Below are 16,575 nucleotides of genomic sequence, written 5' to 3' on the forward strand. Positions count from 1 at the left end.
GCACAGTGTGATCAGTTCTGCGATGCTCATTACACCTTAGAGGGCACATCAAGGTAGACACACACTAACCTTCTTTAGGATGATGTCAATATAGCCAGCAATAAGCTGAGCAATCTGTTCTCCTTCTGTTGTCTGGACCGAATAGTAACCGTCCTGGTAATCTCCAAAGTCCTACGAGTGGGAAACACGCACAATTAGACACAAGAGAACTTTGAACCCAAGAACTTGCACTGTAAACTCTTAATCTCCCCATCTTGTGCTGTGACACCAGCTTTCATTGTTCCATGATCATTCATGTGAGACTCATAAGCAACAAGGCTGCGCCTGACCCAGCTTGTGTCGCCATCCAGTCTGACCCACGACAGTCTGACCCACGCCAGTCTGACCCACGCCTTCTTCTACATTCCTGCAGGAGGTGCTCTGAGCGAACGCCAACATTGTATGTTTGCTATCTTGGGCTTTGCCATCATTCCCAAATTTAGAAAAAGATTTTAGCGACTATCTGAACCTGGGGTTAATACGCTGGCTTAATCCAGAGTAATGGAAAAGACTAAATGGAAACTATATAGACTACAGTGTTGTCAGAGAGGAAAATTAGCAGACACATGGGTCTGCAGGCCCTTTCATGTAATGAGTTAATTATTGCTGCTTCTGACCTTATAAATGTCTAATAGATGCCCCTCCACCCCCACATGGCTCCTTCACCAGTCAACACCCTCCATCCCATCCTTTGCCAGGATCACGGAAAGGACTGAGATGCTCTGGTTCTTGGGCCGTATTTCTCCTGTACATAGGCCACCCGGATCAACTGTCTATCTTCAATGCCTCAATGGTACGTATTACTTTACCCTTTATTCCATGCGTTGGTGCTGCAGACGGTGACTTAACACTTTCTTAGCTTCCTTCCGGGCCCAGGGTGCTGCCTATTGTGGCTTTCCCCAGTCATTAAGAACCCTTCACCCAATGTTACTGCTGCACAGGCAGTCTCTGACGCAGAACAAGGACGTGAATAGACACAGTCCATCTGAACATGAGCAGCCATCCTCACCAGCGTGAAGCTCTTCGGGGACGCCGCCCAGCGCTTGATGTTGGTGAGATTCCATTCCTGGATCACCTCCTTGGTCTTCTCGTCCACACGCATCACACACTCCTTCGTGATTCCCAGCAGCCGCGGCACCAGCTTGTTCTTCCCCTTCATTTTCTCCTGGAAAACAAAAGCATGAAAGCCTCACTGGCACCAAGTTAGGAAGACCAAGCATGAGATGAGCGCTGCAAAAGAAACGCATCCAAGTTAAGGCATTATACCATGTCTACAGCGCAAGGGCCAGGGATGGCCCCCACCATATTACTGGCCTGATAAAAGCCCATCAGCCTGCTCACTCTCTGAGCTCCAGCAACCTCTCACTGTGCATTGTTCCTAGGATCAAACTGATTTGCATGGGAGGTCGTTCCTTTGCGTACCTCGGCCCCAAGCTCTAGAATGCTTTACCGAACACCTGAGATTCTGTACCTCGCTGACCGCTCTCCGCAGACAAGTAATGAATTGGATCGCGCTATATAGGCATCTTAACATAACTAAGTGATTGGATTAGCCTTCAGTGAGGGCAGGAGAACAGGGAAAGCAGGCGACAACCTGTGCATCCAAAGAAAGGGAAGCCGAAGAGATTGTACGAATGGAGCAAATGACGAAGCCAGACAGATGAACAGAGAGGGGGCTCAAGCATTTTAGAAATGAGCAATAACCAGACCAGCAGAATCAATGACACTGCTCACAGCACCCAGAATAACGCACCTTAACCAGGAAGAAGGACACGCCGTAGGTCTTCAGGGAGCGTGCCAGTTTCACGTATCGTGCTTTGGCTTCAATTTCACTCATGTTTGCGCAGTTCTTGTGAGCCTTAAAATGGAAATGATGATTAGCTTTTGTGCTCAACACTTTCCTATACAATCAGGTTCAAAATGTACAAGTTTGATTGAAAACCTCGTTCAACTCCATGTGAAGTAAATTCTGAGAAGTTTGTTCTTCCACTCGCCGCCTCACCTCCATCAATTACTTGCACATTTGCTAGGATTCAGCCATCCCCACACACATTAACCTGCTCCCTAATCCGTATTTGTATCTCAGGCTAGAAGTTCTTTCATCAGTAATTGAAACTGTCCAATTCACATTATATCTTATTGTTGCTTGTAAAGTACATTCACTACTGTTGGCACAGCTGTGGGATACATAAGGAACATGTTACTTACCAGTATGCATCTGTTCTTGGCATGTAGAGCTGCAGAATTCATACTTGTGCATAGATCACCATCTGGTGTTGGGCTCGGATGTTTGCAGTTTTTTGTTGTCTTGGAAGAAGTCTTTGTAGTCACGAGATAGATGACACCTCCCTTGGATGATAGTGCGCATGGGCATCGGCTCCATCCCCAGATTGTTTTTCGCCATGAAGGGAAATTGAGTTTTTTTAAAAACAGAAAAGATGTCCATGTGAATGTATTTAAGTAAGATAACACTGGAACATATAGAGGCACCAGGGAGGTTGGAGGGCGTATGAATTCTGCAACTCTACATGCCACGAACAGATGCATACTGGTAAGTAGTATTTTCCGTTCGAGGCATATGAGCTGCAGAATACATACGTGTGCGTAGACTGTATAGCAGTCCTCTCCCTTAGTGGTGGTGACCTGTATCTTTTTGCAGTGTTTTGAAAAAGTGTTTTAAGAACAGCTTGGCCCACAGAAACCTGTTGTTTTGCCTGAACATCTACACAATAGTGTTTGGTGAGGGTGTGTGTTGTAGACCATGTCGCTGCCTTACAAATGTCATCTAAGGGAATGTTCCCTAAGAATGCCATGGAAGCCCCTAGTTCTTGTATGGTTAAAGCCTGGATCTCACTTACTCTCCTGAGAGAGGTGATCACGACTAGAAAAGCTACTTTCGATGTAAGGAATTGCAATTCCCATTTGTGTAAAGATTCAAATGGAGGGCCCATGAGCCTAGTAAGGACAATGTTTAAATTCCACTCTGGAGAGGGTAGGATTGTGGGAGGAATTCTTCTTTTAAGTCTTTCCATGAATGCTTTGATAGCAGACCCCTAAACAATGAGAAATGTTGTCTGTTTTGTAGGTAAGCGGCGAGGGCAGCCAGAGGTAGTCTTATGGATGTATATGCTAGATTACATCTTTCTAGATGCAGTAAATAGCAAATAATGTTTTGGATTGTAGCATCTAGTGGGTCAATTTTATTGTTATTGCAGTAAATGACAAATCTGCCTGACCAGTTCATCCATATCGCATTGCCTTTAGACAATGGGTGTGGATTCCTGGCGGCGAAGGTTGGGCATTTTGCATTTGCGGCAAACAGGTCTATGTCTGGGTGGCCCCACATCTGAAAAAATGGATGAAGAACTTGAGGATGAAGTTCCCGTTTGTGTATCTGCTGTGTCTGACGACTGAGCAGATGTGCAATCTGATTGAGCCTGGAAGATGTTCTGCTATAAGGTATATCTTTTGTGGGATGGCCCATCTCCATATGCTTTGCGCTAGTTAAGAAAGCGGCAAAAACGTGTTCCTCCTCGTTTTTTTATATAATACATTGCTGTCATATTGTCTGTGCGGACAAGGACAGTTTTGTTGGTGAGATGTGGCTGGAATGATTTTAATGCGAGAAAGATCGCTGGTAACTCCAGCTGGTTGATGTGGAGCACTTTTTGTTGAGGGGTCCACCTGCCCTGAATGGTGTGGTTTAGGAGATGGGCTCCCCAGCCGGTGAGGGATGAGTCTGCTGTTAGCACCATCTGTGGAGCTGGCTCTAAGAACGACCGCCCCTTGGAAAGGTTTTGTGTGTTCCACCACTGCAGAAGACAACAACAAACTGCAAACATCCGAGCCCAACAGCAGATGGCGATCTATGCTCAAGTATGTATTCTGCAGCTCATATGCCTCGAACATTTTGCTTCCCAACCCATGCTCCTCGTGAGTGACAGCCCGTCCAAACATGGCCATATTCCTATCAAGCTCTTCCGACCACCCTTGTTATCTGGGCCATGTCACATGAACATCACCTTTACATGGGTATTCCGCCCAATAAATCTGGTAACTCTCCACATTGGACCACAGTTTAACCTCTCTAAAAAGGAACACACTAAATATCATGGCCAAGCCCACATAAAAGAATAGACATGCTGTACAAAAAGGCCAGTGTCCTGAGCCTTCTAAATCTGGTCATCATGTGTGTCAGGGTCATGAACGATTCTAAAGCAGGGTAAGTCTCTAGATATGACCCACGTCAGAACTCTTAATATAGCTACCTTCACATAGAGGTCATGTTCTAAGTCTTGTGAGCACAGGCAACCTCTGCATCTGGCCTACACCACTACTGAAGAACGGACATGTCCAATTCCCACGATTCTTAGCATTCTATTCCGAACATCATAGAGGTAACCTTTCTATAGCCCTCAGATTATGCCTTCCCTCCCTCCCCTGCATTAGGGTCATATTCAGCGAGGCCGGTCACAGAACATCCAACTCATTGTTTGAGAACCATATCCCAACCAAACCTCTGGGCGCAACTCAAGGCGCAATTCTCCACCATACCATTGCTACATTCCTAAACAAAGTGATATCAGCCCAGAATATGCTGCCTCATTCTCTAACCAGCTCCTCACAACATACCCCTCTACACCATCATCATATCACGACCAAGCCTTTCAGAGCACAATCCTTTCTACCATGACAAATCCTTCAGCTTGACAGTCTATGAGGGGCTCAACCCCCCCCCCCCCCCCCCCTCCGACGGGCCATGGCCCAGTCTGCCTGGGGCACATCTTCCCACCGAGCTTGACCCAGCCTACATGGAAGGGCCTACCTTTCTGCCGAGCACTTCACTCCAAGGCCCAGTCTACAAAGCGACATACTCCTGCAAGCCCTTCATTGCATGGCCTTGCCATCATGGGGCCCCATACTCCAATCGAGCCCTTCACTTCATGGCCTTCCAACATGGGGACCCATACTCCAATTGAGCCCTCCACTGCAAAGCCCTTTCTACACTGGTACTATACTTCGGCCAAGCACCAGCACAGTCCATATGGAGCTCATCCTCCTGCCTAGCCGTGGCCCATTCTAACTGAGGCTTATCCTCCTGACGAGCCCTTCGACTGACAGCCTATCTACATGGTGCCACCCTCTTGCCGAACCCTTCACTGATTGGCCCAGTCTACATGGAGCCCAGCCAAGCCCTTCACCAAATGACCCGAACTACAAGGTGCCCACACTCATGCAGATCCCTTAACTGCATGAAATAGCCTATATGGGGCCAAATACTCCTCCTGAGCCCTTCACTGCATGGCCCAGTCTACATGAAGGCCCAACTACTTGCCAAACCATGGCCCACCCTATGAGGAGCCCATCTTACTACCAGCTTCCACTTAAACCTCTTATGCATGAATCAACCTCTTCAAAGCATCCGTGTGGGAATCTGGCTCTGTATTTACCATACCAAAAAAAGGTATAGTGTACACAGGAGTCCAGGGAGTCCCCAAAGGAATAGCAGCAGATTAAGTAGCTAATACCTTACTCTCAATTTAGTGGTAGCTGGGCTGAGCAGTTAGACTTATCAGAGGGTAGTGTGAATGAATTTGGTGTACATACTGTAGTAAGCCGGGTTTCTGTTGCAGCAACCCCCCACTTTTTGCCAGATTTCTGATCCACTTTGACTTGATGTGCCCTGGGTCCCTGTCAATCAGCTTCCCAGGGCCTGTGTTGTTTCCCAAAACGGTAATTTGTACACCCAATTAGCACCTCTCTGGCCACATGCAAGTCCCTTGTAAAAGGTAGCATGGGTATCAAGGGTAATGTGACCAGGGAAGGCCTCTAAGGGTTGCAGCACATATTGTGACACCTTTAGAGGTTCTGTACCTTAACTCACATACGACATAGCATAGCCGACATAGCACACACCTGTGTGCCATTCCTGCAACCCACTGCCTATGGTATAGCTAAGTCACCCCTCTAGCTGCGTGCACTGTACCACTGGTGAGGGTACAGTTGCATGAGCAGTGGACACCTACACCAAGTCCATTTTTAGATATTGTAAGTGCACTTAAGACAAAGAGTATTTGTTCCGGGAGTTTGGCATTACAAACTCAACAGCACCATAATGGCTTTCCTGAATTCTGGGAAGTTTGGTAGCAAACGTCTCAGCATAATAAACCCACACTGATGCCAGTGTGGAATTTAATACACCATGCACGCAGAGGGAGTAGGAAAGTGGGTTTCTGTTACAGTAACCCCCCACTCTTTGCCAGCCTACTGATGCTCTTTTTCTTGGTGTGCCCTGGGTCTCTGCCAATCAGGACCCCAGGGCCTGTATTCTTTCCCCAAAACTAAACCCAATTGGCATCTCTGGCCACATGTCAGCCCCTGGTAAATGGTGCCACAGGTACCCAGGGCACTGTGACCAGGGAAGGCCTCTAAGACTGCAGCGCTTATTGTGCCACCCTTAGAGGCCCTGCACCACTACACACACACACGCTGCCTTTGCGGGCTGTGTGTTTTGGTTCAGTACAAAGTGAAGAGTCAACAGGGCACACATCCCTGTGTGCCATACCTACAACCCACTGCCCTGGCATAGACCAGTCACCCCTCTAGTTGGGTGCACTATACCAGTGGTGAGGGTACAGGTGCATGAGCCCTGTACCCCTACAGTGTCCAAGTCCAATCTTAGACATTGTAAGTGCAGTGCTGCCATTAAGAGTACATGGTGCTGGGAGTTTGTCATTACGAACTCCACAGCACCATGATGGCTACACTGAAAACGGAGAAGTTTGGTATCAAACTTCTCAGTACATTAAACCCACACTGATGCCAGAGTGGGATTTAATGAAAAATGCACACAGAGAGCATTTCAGAGATGCCCCCTGAAAACGAACCCACCTCTAGTGTCCCGACTGAGTGGCTGCCTAGGCTCCCATCAACAGACATGTTTCTGGACCCCTGGGTCGAGAGCCTGCTGCTCTTGGTGGCCTGAAACAATGCACATCCTGGGACGAGGTGCCAAGCCTCCTCCCCCAGGATGGGCAGGGTTCACGGAGGAGAAGCTTCAAATGCATGCCGCCTTTGTGAGCTTCCCCAGATCACTTGCTGTTTTCAGCAACTGGTCCCCCCCTGGTTCTGCCCCCCACTGTGGGCGGAAGAACCGGCAGGAAAACCAGTGAGGGAAAGAGGTGTGCCCACCTCTGCCAACTCCACCGCTCAGGTGGGGGAGGCGAGGTGAAGCACCACTCTGAGTCCCCGCCATCTTGAGGACGGGGGAACCCAACCAACCAGGCACAGGGTCCTGCCCCCCCTCCCACTGGACGGTGGCACAATAGGGGGTGTACACACCCCAGGGAAGGGACCCATTGGTCCACGCCATTTACCTCCCGGTAACGCCCCTAAATCTAGTATTTAGGGGGCCTCCAGAACCTTGCTTCCTCAGATCCAGAAACGACAAAAAGAAAGGAAGAAGGAGGACCAAGCAGCCGTGCAGCGCTAACAAGAGGAAGACGCCCACTGACCTGGCCCCAGCCCTGCAGGCCTGTCTCCCCTCCAACCTGCTCCTGAGAAATCCCGGTGTATCCTGCAGCCAGCCACCTCGAAACCCCTGGAGGACCTGCCGGCCTTCACTTCAAAAGACTGCTTCTCCCATGAACACCGGATTTGTTCAACTGCAACCTCTGGCAGCAGCCGGAGACCGCGAACCCAGCCCACTCAACACTCTGCAACAGGCCACCCTAGTGCCACTGAGGGTGAAACAAGAGGGCATCACTGATCCTGGGGGACCCCCGAGTCTAACCCCAGAACCTTAACTCCCACAGTCGATGACTTACCTGTGAACCAATAACCTGTTTTTCCTCCATAGGATAATATTGACAATTTTCTTCCGAAAAGTTTTTAAGTATATTAGGTTTTGAAATCTAAAAATATTCTTTAGAAAGCACACGACTAACCAAAACGTATTTACTTACCTGTTTACAAGAAATGTCCCAGTGCTGAATCTAGGTATCCGGCACTGAGTTAGAAAAGGAACGTTAAAAGTAACTTACCTGTAATTTACTGAAAAAGCCTTTTCACTTCAATGTACTGTATTTGCTAAGTGTTGCAACCTACTGCATTCCCTGTAAATCAAACAAAGTACAAGTTCTATTGCATTTTCTAACTGTTCTAAATTGAGCAACTTATTACTGTAAAGTATTTAATGCTTACCTGTACCAGGCTTGCTTGGTTCTAAAAATAAACAGTATATTTTTTTATACAAAAACAATTGGCCTAGAGTTCAGTTCTTGGGTGTGTGAATTCATTTGCTGACTGAGTGTGTACATCAAATGCTTAACACTGTCCTCTGATACTGCCTTACTGCTCGACCAAGCTACCACTTTGGAGAGTAAGGTTATATCTAACTTTAACCTCTGCCTGCCTCTGGGGTTACCTAGATTCTATACACACTATACCTCATCCCTCCTACAGAGGGAATCTTCGAGATTCCCCCTAAAAAACGACTAGCCTCTGGTGGGTTCCCTGACTGGGAAACACTAGCCTGACACCACAAGACATGTTTCTGGAACCCCTGGGGTGGGAGCCTTAGGTCACTGGACCCAGAAGGTCAGGAAGAGCCATCTGTCGCAGGGGAGCTTCAAAGGCCTTGCCGCCTTTGTAACGAGACCCCCAGCCTCTCTTACCATCAGGCCCCCTTCCCATCTCACCCCTTTTTGGCGGGAGGACAGGCAGAAAAAATTAGCACAGCCCACGTGTGTGCCCACCTCTGCCAACCTCACCCCTCAGGTGGAGAGAGAGGTGAAGCCCACTCTTCAGTGCCCGCCACCTTGCAGATGGCAGGCAATCTCCATTCAGTGTTAGGGAGTGAGTACAACGAGGGTGTAGTCACCCAAAGGTCAGTAGGCTACTGACCTCGAAACCCCTACAACGCCTCCTAAATACATTATTTAGGGGGCAACCCTGAACCAAGAAGACAGATTCTCGCAACCTACGAGGAAGGATGAAACAAGACGCCCAGCAGATGAGACTCTTTGGTGCTCCCTCATTTGCCTGGACGCTACGCTGCTAAACGGGGGCAGGCTGCAGACTTCCATACCCACAGGACTGCGAGGACCACAGAGCACAGCGCTCCTTTGATTGTGCTCACCTGGCTCCTCTTCCCGCCTTGGACTCCACCTCGCACGCAGCGCCTCGCGGCCCCCGCTGCGCGGGAGCCGCTCGCCGGCCTCATCTTTATAAATCTCGGCTGGTGTTCACTGTGTGTGCGACTCTTTGGTGCTCCCTCATTTGCCTGGACGCTACGCTGCTAAACGGGGGCAGGCTGCAGACTTCCATACCCACGGGACTGCGAGGACCACGGAGCACTGCGCTCCTTTGATTATGCTCACCTGGCTCCTCTTCCCGCTCACGCCCCCGACTCCGCCCCGAGCTTAAATTTGTTCAGGGCCAAGTGCGCTAGCGGTACGCGCGCGGTACGAAGCTCGGGGCGAAGACCGGGCTAAGAGCGGGCCGTTTGTGGCCGTTCGTGGACGGGCGCGGACGGGGCAGGCCAGTATCCTTATTTGGAGCTACCGCTCATGCAATACAAGTTTTAGTCCTACATTAGATTACCTTTCTCGGAATCGACATCCACAACTTGCTTGCTGAACCCAAGGATGTCGTCTCTGAGGTCAGGCAGGAAGTTAGTGCGGGATAGCACTGGGGGTTGTGTTTCGGGGACCTTGGATAACTTTATTACTAGAGCAGCCCGGGTCCTTGAGCACGAAATAGTTTTAACTGAAAAAAGATTGTCTATGGAATTGTCTGCTAAAAGATCATCTTTGGGCAACCTTATGACAGTTTCATCCCCTGACTATAGGTTACCCCAATCTATTCTTGACCAACCTGACAGCACTGAGCAAGGTTTAGAGGTTTGCTCAGCACCTGGTTTACCGGATAATTCTCCAGTTACTACTAATGGCTCTGCTCTTCTTGGTTTGCCCTCAAATGTTATCGATACCCACCTACAGCCCCCCACTGATTTGACAGGTACTATTAATTCGACACTGGGTGCCAAGCCACGGTCAACCCAGGGGACGAACAAACGTAGGGGAGTGCACTTTAAGGGTAAACGTGTTAAAGATTTCAAAATGTCCAAAACCTCTATCCCCCGTCTTGCCTCCCACCCTCTCACGTCACATAATATCCCTGTTGTTGATGTGAGTCCCGTGTCAATCCCCTCCCCTGCATCTTTGTCCATTTCATCTTCCCCGCCCGCTGATCACGTTGAGTCCTTGGAACAGTTACTTAAGTCCTTTTTTCTACCTCTATATGAGAAAGTCAACCGGCTCTCCCATTTACTTGAAAAATTAGAGGCTATGATGCATACCAACTTGGCTATAATAGAGAAGCACTCTGCGACTCTACCGACTTCCGGGACCACATTAATTCCTGATACAGCGGCAGTGGTCGAGGTCGCCCCCAATGGCACTACTTTAACGATTGGAGCTCTCTCCGATCAACCAGTCCCCAAAGCCCACATTACGAACACCCCTCACCAGCCACCTTGTTCCACTTCTCACCATGCTTTAGACAGTAATGTAAATATCAATAGGAGTAATCCCACCATTAGGCATCCCATCGTTGAGGGTGTTGGTTCTCGACAAAAACTCCCTCGTATCAACCTCCCGCCAGAGTCCTATCCATATACTGTCATCCTGGTGGGTGTTCCAAGTCTTCCGCAGGATAAGACTGAGTCCCATAGTGAGCTAAAAAACAAGGTCATTTACTGGTTAAACCGTAATAGGCCATTGCCAGTCTCATCCTGCGCTGAAATCTTGACTGTTCGCAGGGTGTTTTGGCTGGGTAGCGGGGTCAAGAGAGTGGAAGGGGACTGTGTGCTTGTTAACTTCAGAGACCCCAGGGTGGTGAGTTATTTATGTTCTCATCCCAACACCTCGAGTGCCTCTGGAATTATTGCTACGGATCTGTCATACTTTTACCCCCCCGCTCCACCTTCTCAGTTTAATACCTGGTCATCTGGCTGGGAGAGGGTAACTAGGGGACCCCGCAGAGTGCAGGGTTTGGACTTCCATCTCCCTCTATTTAATTCATACGCCCCACTGAGTAATTTGGATGGGGTTGATTGGCCATTATTCAATCCTCGTCGGGTGGGCCTTGAGTCAAGGGCCCTTGGTGGCCCTGTTCTTCATAGACCCACCGGCCGGGGTGAGTCTGGGAGTAATTACACGGTCTCGGGTCCTTCACCCCCTAGCTTTTCTTGTGTCTCTCAACCTGTCCTTCCTAACAAGCCCCACCTTCCATCCGCAGATTTGGAGAGTTTCCACACACCCTCGCTATGTGCTCCTACCAACACTAGCCCCGTGAGCACTGTGTTGGTTCTTGGTGATGGCGAGTTGCCTACAGTCCCTCCGTCCTCTGCATGTATTGTCCCTTGCACCCCTGTGTTTGAGACTGTGGTTCCTGATAGCGTTGAATCCCTTCCAGTGGCTCTGACCTCTTCTTGTACTCTAACGCCCTTGGTTTCCCCATGTTCCCTTGTCCTTACCTTGGCTTCATGGAACATTGCGGGGCTCCGTAGTAAACTAACCAATGAGGACTGGTCTGCCTGGGTATCATCTCATGATATCCTGGCTTTTCAGGAAACATGGGCTGTCGACCCCATTTACTATCCTGGGTATGTGAATTTTTACAAGGGGGCTATCAGTAACCAGAGGGGCCGCCCCTCCGGAGGTCTCTGCATTTGGGTAAGGCAAACCCTGAAGTATAGTTTAACTGAAACGGCCATTGACAATCCTGATCTTTTGATTATTTCCATGCATTGCACTGACGAACCCCCAACTTTGATAATAAATGTATATAACAGGGGTCTTCCTGGAGGTCGCGGAACAAATACTTTCCTACAACTGGATGAGTTTCTGGAGACCGTTGACCCTAGCACCAATGTCGTAATTATAGGTGATGTCAATTGTTGTTTTGAGCCATTGTACCCCGAATGCGACTCTTTGACCATGGAAGTTGATATTATTTTGAATATTCCTCCCCTTGCCCTTCCACCTATCAAACGATGGAGTGAATCTGCTGTTCAATGGACGAGTCTATGCATGGAACGTGGATTTAGGGCAGCTAATGGACGAACCCCTTCTGATATGTCTGGTAATGTGACATTCTCCGATGGTCGAGGCCGCAGCAGCCGAATCGATTACGCCCTAATAAAAGTGGAGTTTTGGCACACGTTGGGCGATATGATGGTCTGTGAGCGCATAGAGAGTGACCACAACCCTTTGGTTCTGACACTCCTGTTTTCTCCTCAGCTCAGAAGCACTCAATCTGAGATATCGACTGCTAACACCCTCTTAACCAACAATCACTGGAGAGTGCGCTGGGAAAAGGTTGCCCTCGATAGTGCATTACTCTCCGAGATCAGTCTTAAAGTCTCCTCTGCGTTGGTAGATTTACAGTCCCTCTGGCTCGACAACGGTGACGTTGCCGAATCCACAAATATACACTTAAATCTTTTCTCGGATCTAAAGTCCCTTTTTTCTAAACCTCGTAGGGCCACGACATCTAAGATCCCCAAACAAAGCTCCTGGTATAACAAAAATTGCCGAGATTCTTACAACAATCTGAAAGTAGCTATTGTCACCAAGGATCAGGCCTTTATTAGATCTGCGAGAAAACTCTACACCAGGGCCAAAGTCCAGGCGAAGCGTGACTGGGATAACGACCACTGGAGTGACCTATTGGCAGCCAGCAAACTAAGGAATTTAACCTTGTTTTGGCATACCTTGAAGTGGGGTAATACATCTAACTCACAGGTCCCCTCTAATAATGTCTCTCCGGACAACTGGGTATCCCACTATGAATCCCAGTTTTCTGATGCTAACTTGGCTATTATACCTACTCTTCCAACAAGTTGGGACTCAACTACGCCCTCTAACCTCGTGTTTGACATCGAAGAGGTTAAGATGGCATTATCGAAGGTACCTAGTGGTAAGGCACCAGGTATCGATTGTGTCCCTGCGGACCTTTTTAAATCCGATCCTGGTAAATGGGCCCCTTACATCGCCTTCTTGGCTAATGCCATAGTTAAGGGGGCTTCCATCCCTGACTCATGGAAGGGCGCAGAGATCCTGCCCATCTTTAAAAAAGGCGACCGCTCATGCCCGGGCAACTATCGCCCCATTAGCCTTATTGACTCTGTCCAAAAAATTGTCGCAAGAATGATTTTGGCTAGGATCCAGTTATGGGCCGAGCAGGATGATATTATCTCGCCTTTACAGGCAGGTTTTAGATCCTGCACTAGTACCATTGACCAGGCATTTAAATTCCAACTAATTGTCTGGAAAACGGTTTATCTTTGCGGTGGTACAATTTATGCAGCTTTCGTAGACCTTCGGTCTGCATTTGACCTAGTCAATAGGACCAAACTTTGGGGCGAATTAGCGGAGCTTGGGCTGCCCCCGGATCTCTTAAACATCATAATTAGGTTACATGAAAACAATTTCGCCCAAGTCCGATGGGGGAATCAAGGGCAGGTTACTGAAAAATGTAATGTTAACAGAGGTGTCAGACAAGGGGGCGTCCTCGCGCCTACTTTATTTTTATTATTCATCAATAGAGTTGTGCACTACTTCTCCAATAAACCCACGGATGTCCCTATGTTGGGCGGTTCCAAAATACCGCTCCTTATGTTTGCGGATGACACCCTACTCCTTTCACAAACTTTGTCCGGGTTGCAGTCGGCTCTGAATGTATTTTCTACTTTCTGTTCCGACTATGACCTGTCAGTTAACATCTCAAAAACCAAATATATGGTTTTTAACAAAGAGAAACCTGTGAAGGGCCAGGTGTCCATGAACAACGACATTTTGGAACGTACAAATGTTATGACCTATCTGGGGGTTGTATTCGAAAATAAGTTGAACTGGAGGCCTCAAATTGACGTTCTTTCTCTTAAATTTGCCCAACTATCGGGCAGCTTGATCAAGGAACAAAAACAATCCCAGTCGAAAATGATAGGTCCCCCTATCAAAATCTTCGAAGCTAGGATCACATCAGCGATCTTGGATGGCGCTGAACTCTGGGGTTTCGCTGATCTTTCTTCCTTGGTCAAAGCACAAAGCAAATTTTTTAGAAAGTTAACGGGACTTCCCAGTTCAACCCCACTGAAACCGCTTTTGTTAGACCTTGGATGTCATTTCTTTGATGACATCGCTAGGTTTAAACCTCTGGCTTTCTGGAGGAGATTATGGACAGTACCAGAACTAGGTCCTTACGCCAAGGCATTTATGGATGTTCGCTGCATTTTGGGGGCGGGTGACATCCCCTGGTGTAAGCATGTTAGATTATTATTGGAATCTATGGGTTTAGGTATATTGTGGACTGACCCAGTTAACAACTCTTTCCCACCCAAAAAATACTTTAAAAACCTTTATTGGTCATCGATTTCCCAAAATTATATCTCCTCTGTTTCCCCTGAGTCATTGTCTGGCAGGTTCTTTGGACATAAACAAACCCCCGCATTCGAAGAATATTGGGACATGATTACCAGGCCTAGTGATAGGAAACTTTACCACCAATTCAGGGTCGGTTCCCTACCCACCAATTCATTCACAAAAAAATGGAAGGGTGGATCATGCGATACCTGTAGTTGGTGTTCTGATTGTGTCGGCTCAGCTGGACACATATTTTGTTTGCCCGGCGTACGCTGCACCACGGGCCAAATGGCTTAAACCTTTATGTCGTAATATGGGTACCCGGCAGGGTTTTGTTGCCCTTAACATCTTGCGTTTTGACACTAGCGAAAGCGTTGTAATCGCTGTGGCTAAATTTCTAGGCTGGGTCTGGATCATCCGAAATAGGAATTAACAGTTTACTTGAGTGATGTTGTGATTGCCATCTCCACCTTTGTGTTTCAAAGTTTATGTTTTTTTTTCTGTTTTATCTGAATTTGTATTTTTATTATGGTTGTTAAACGTCTTTTATGATGAAATTTTATCGAAATAAAGACTAAATAAATGAAATAAATGACTGCAGAGAAGAACTGACTTGGCCCCGGTCCATCTGCAGTTTCCAGAGATCTTGCGCCAAAAATCACCTAGTCCTGCAGCCAGCGACCTCCAGAATCCCTGGAAGGTATTACTGCCTTCAGCAAAGACAATCTCCTTGGAACAGCAGCTCAGTTCAAAAGAATCTCCAAAGAAAGTCTCCGAGCCAGCTGAGGACAAAGAAACCAGAAGCCTGGAACCACCACTGCACCCAATGCCCACGGCCTGAGTCCGAGTGGCCCACCGGTCCTGGCGAGGTCCCCCAGCGCTCCAGAGTCAGAGTTCACCATGGGTTGTCCCCTCCAGGACCACCCGATGTCACCTGCAGTCTTTGCACAGAGACCCCCCCAACCACAAGTGGCCTGGTAAGGTGAAATCCGACCTCTAAAGGCACCCCTTGCATCTGGCCACCTACATCCCTGAGCCCTCCAACTTTCCTGCTCAGCTGTTGATTCCTCCCAGAAGACTTCCTGGACCGAGCCTGCAGACAAAATTCATAACCGGCAACTCCCATTGAAAAAAAAACAGGGCACCCGATGTCAAATCAGCACTCTGCACCTGGCCGCTCCTGTGCCGCTGTGGGTGCACCTTGTGTGCTAACTGGGATCCCCCTTTGCCCTAGGCTAATCCCCAGGACCTTTCCTCCCACATCCCAGTGGCGTGCCCGTGAGCAGCCACCAATCAAAGGCCCCTTATTCCCATTGGATAACATTGGGCCTCACCACTGCACCCGGCTGCCTAGTGCCGCTGAGTGTGTTCTTTCAGTGCATCTTTGACCCTGGAGGAACCCTGGTTCTAATCCCAGAAACTAATCCCACAACCAAGTACTTACCTTTAAACCGATAACGTAATTTCCTCCTATAGGATTGCATTGACAGCTTTTCTGTGAAAAAAGTTTCAAGTGTAGAGCTGGAAAATTGTATGAGAACATAAACTGTGGTTTGAGAAAAACTGTTTTACTTACCTCCTATGCAGGAAATGTCCCATTGTGATATCTAGGAATATCACACTGAGTAAAAAAGTAATCTGAAAAGTAATCAGAAAAAGTGATCATACAGTACCTGCAAAGTAACGGAAAGGTGATTGCAGCGGTTCCTAAATAATTGGCCTGGCTGTATACAAAACCAGTACATACAATTGGTTTTGAAAAGTTTTATTTCACTGACCTGCACCAGGCCTAGCTTGGTTCTAGAAGGGTAATGTTACTTGCCCAGTACGCAGCTGTTCTTGGCATGTAGAGCTGTAGATTCACATGCTGTGCATACTACTGCCATCTAGTGTTGGGTCTGGATGTTTGCAAGTTGTTTTTCTTTGAAGAAGTATTTTCAGTCACAAGGTAGGTGACTCCTCCTTGCGGTGATAGTGCGCAGGGTCAGCGACTCCATTGTTAGATTGTTTTCCCGCAAGAGGGTGAGAATGGAGTAAGTAAGGAGATATCCATGCATATGAATGTTCAATTTAAAAACTGCAACAAATACAAGTACCCAGGGATGTG

General features: G+C 48.1%; 1 protein-coding gene across 5 annotated transcripts in view; it reads right to left on the reverse strand.

Moving 5' to 3' along the window:
* Nucleotides 1-16,575, reverse strand: part of TLN1 (talin 1) — an 880,838-nt gene that overhangs the window by 617,342 nt on the left and 246,921 nt on the right. For all 5 annotated transcript variants that reach the window (XM_085627686.1, XM_085627681.1, XM_085627685.1 and 2 more), the window contains 3 exons: nt 1,793-1,897; nt 1,049-1,204; nt 70-171 (listed from right to left, as the gene is read on the reverse strand). In XM_085627686.1, coding sequence (XP_085483812.1) covers nt 70-171; nt 1,049-1,204; nt 1,793-1,897 — 363 coding nt within the window. The remainder of the gene's footprint in view (nt 1-69; nt 172-1,048; nt 1,205-1,792; nt 1,898-16,575) is intronic.

This window comes from Triturus cristatus, chromosome 2_1 (genome assembly GCF_964204655.1).
Source record: "Triturus cristatus chromosome 2_1, aTriCri1.1, whole genome shotgun sequence".
In the NCBI taxonomy this organism is placed as follows: domain Eukaryota; kingdom Metazoa; phylum Chordata; class Amphibia; order Caudata; family Salamandridae; genus Triturus; species Triturus cristatus.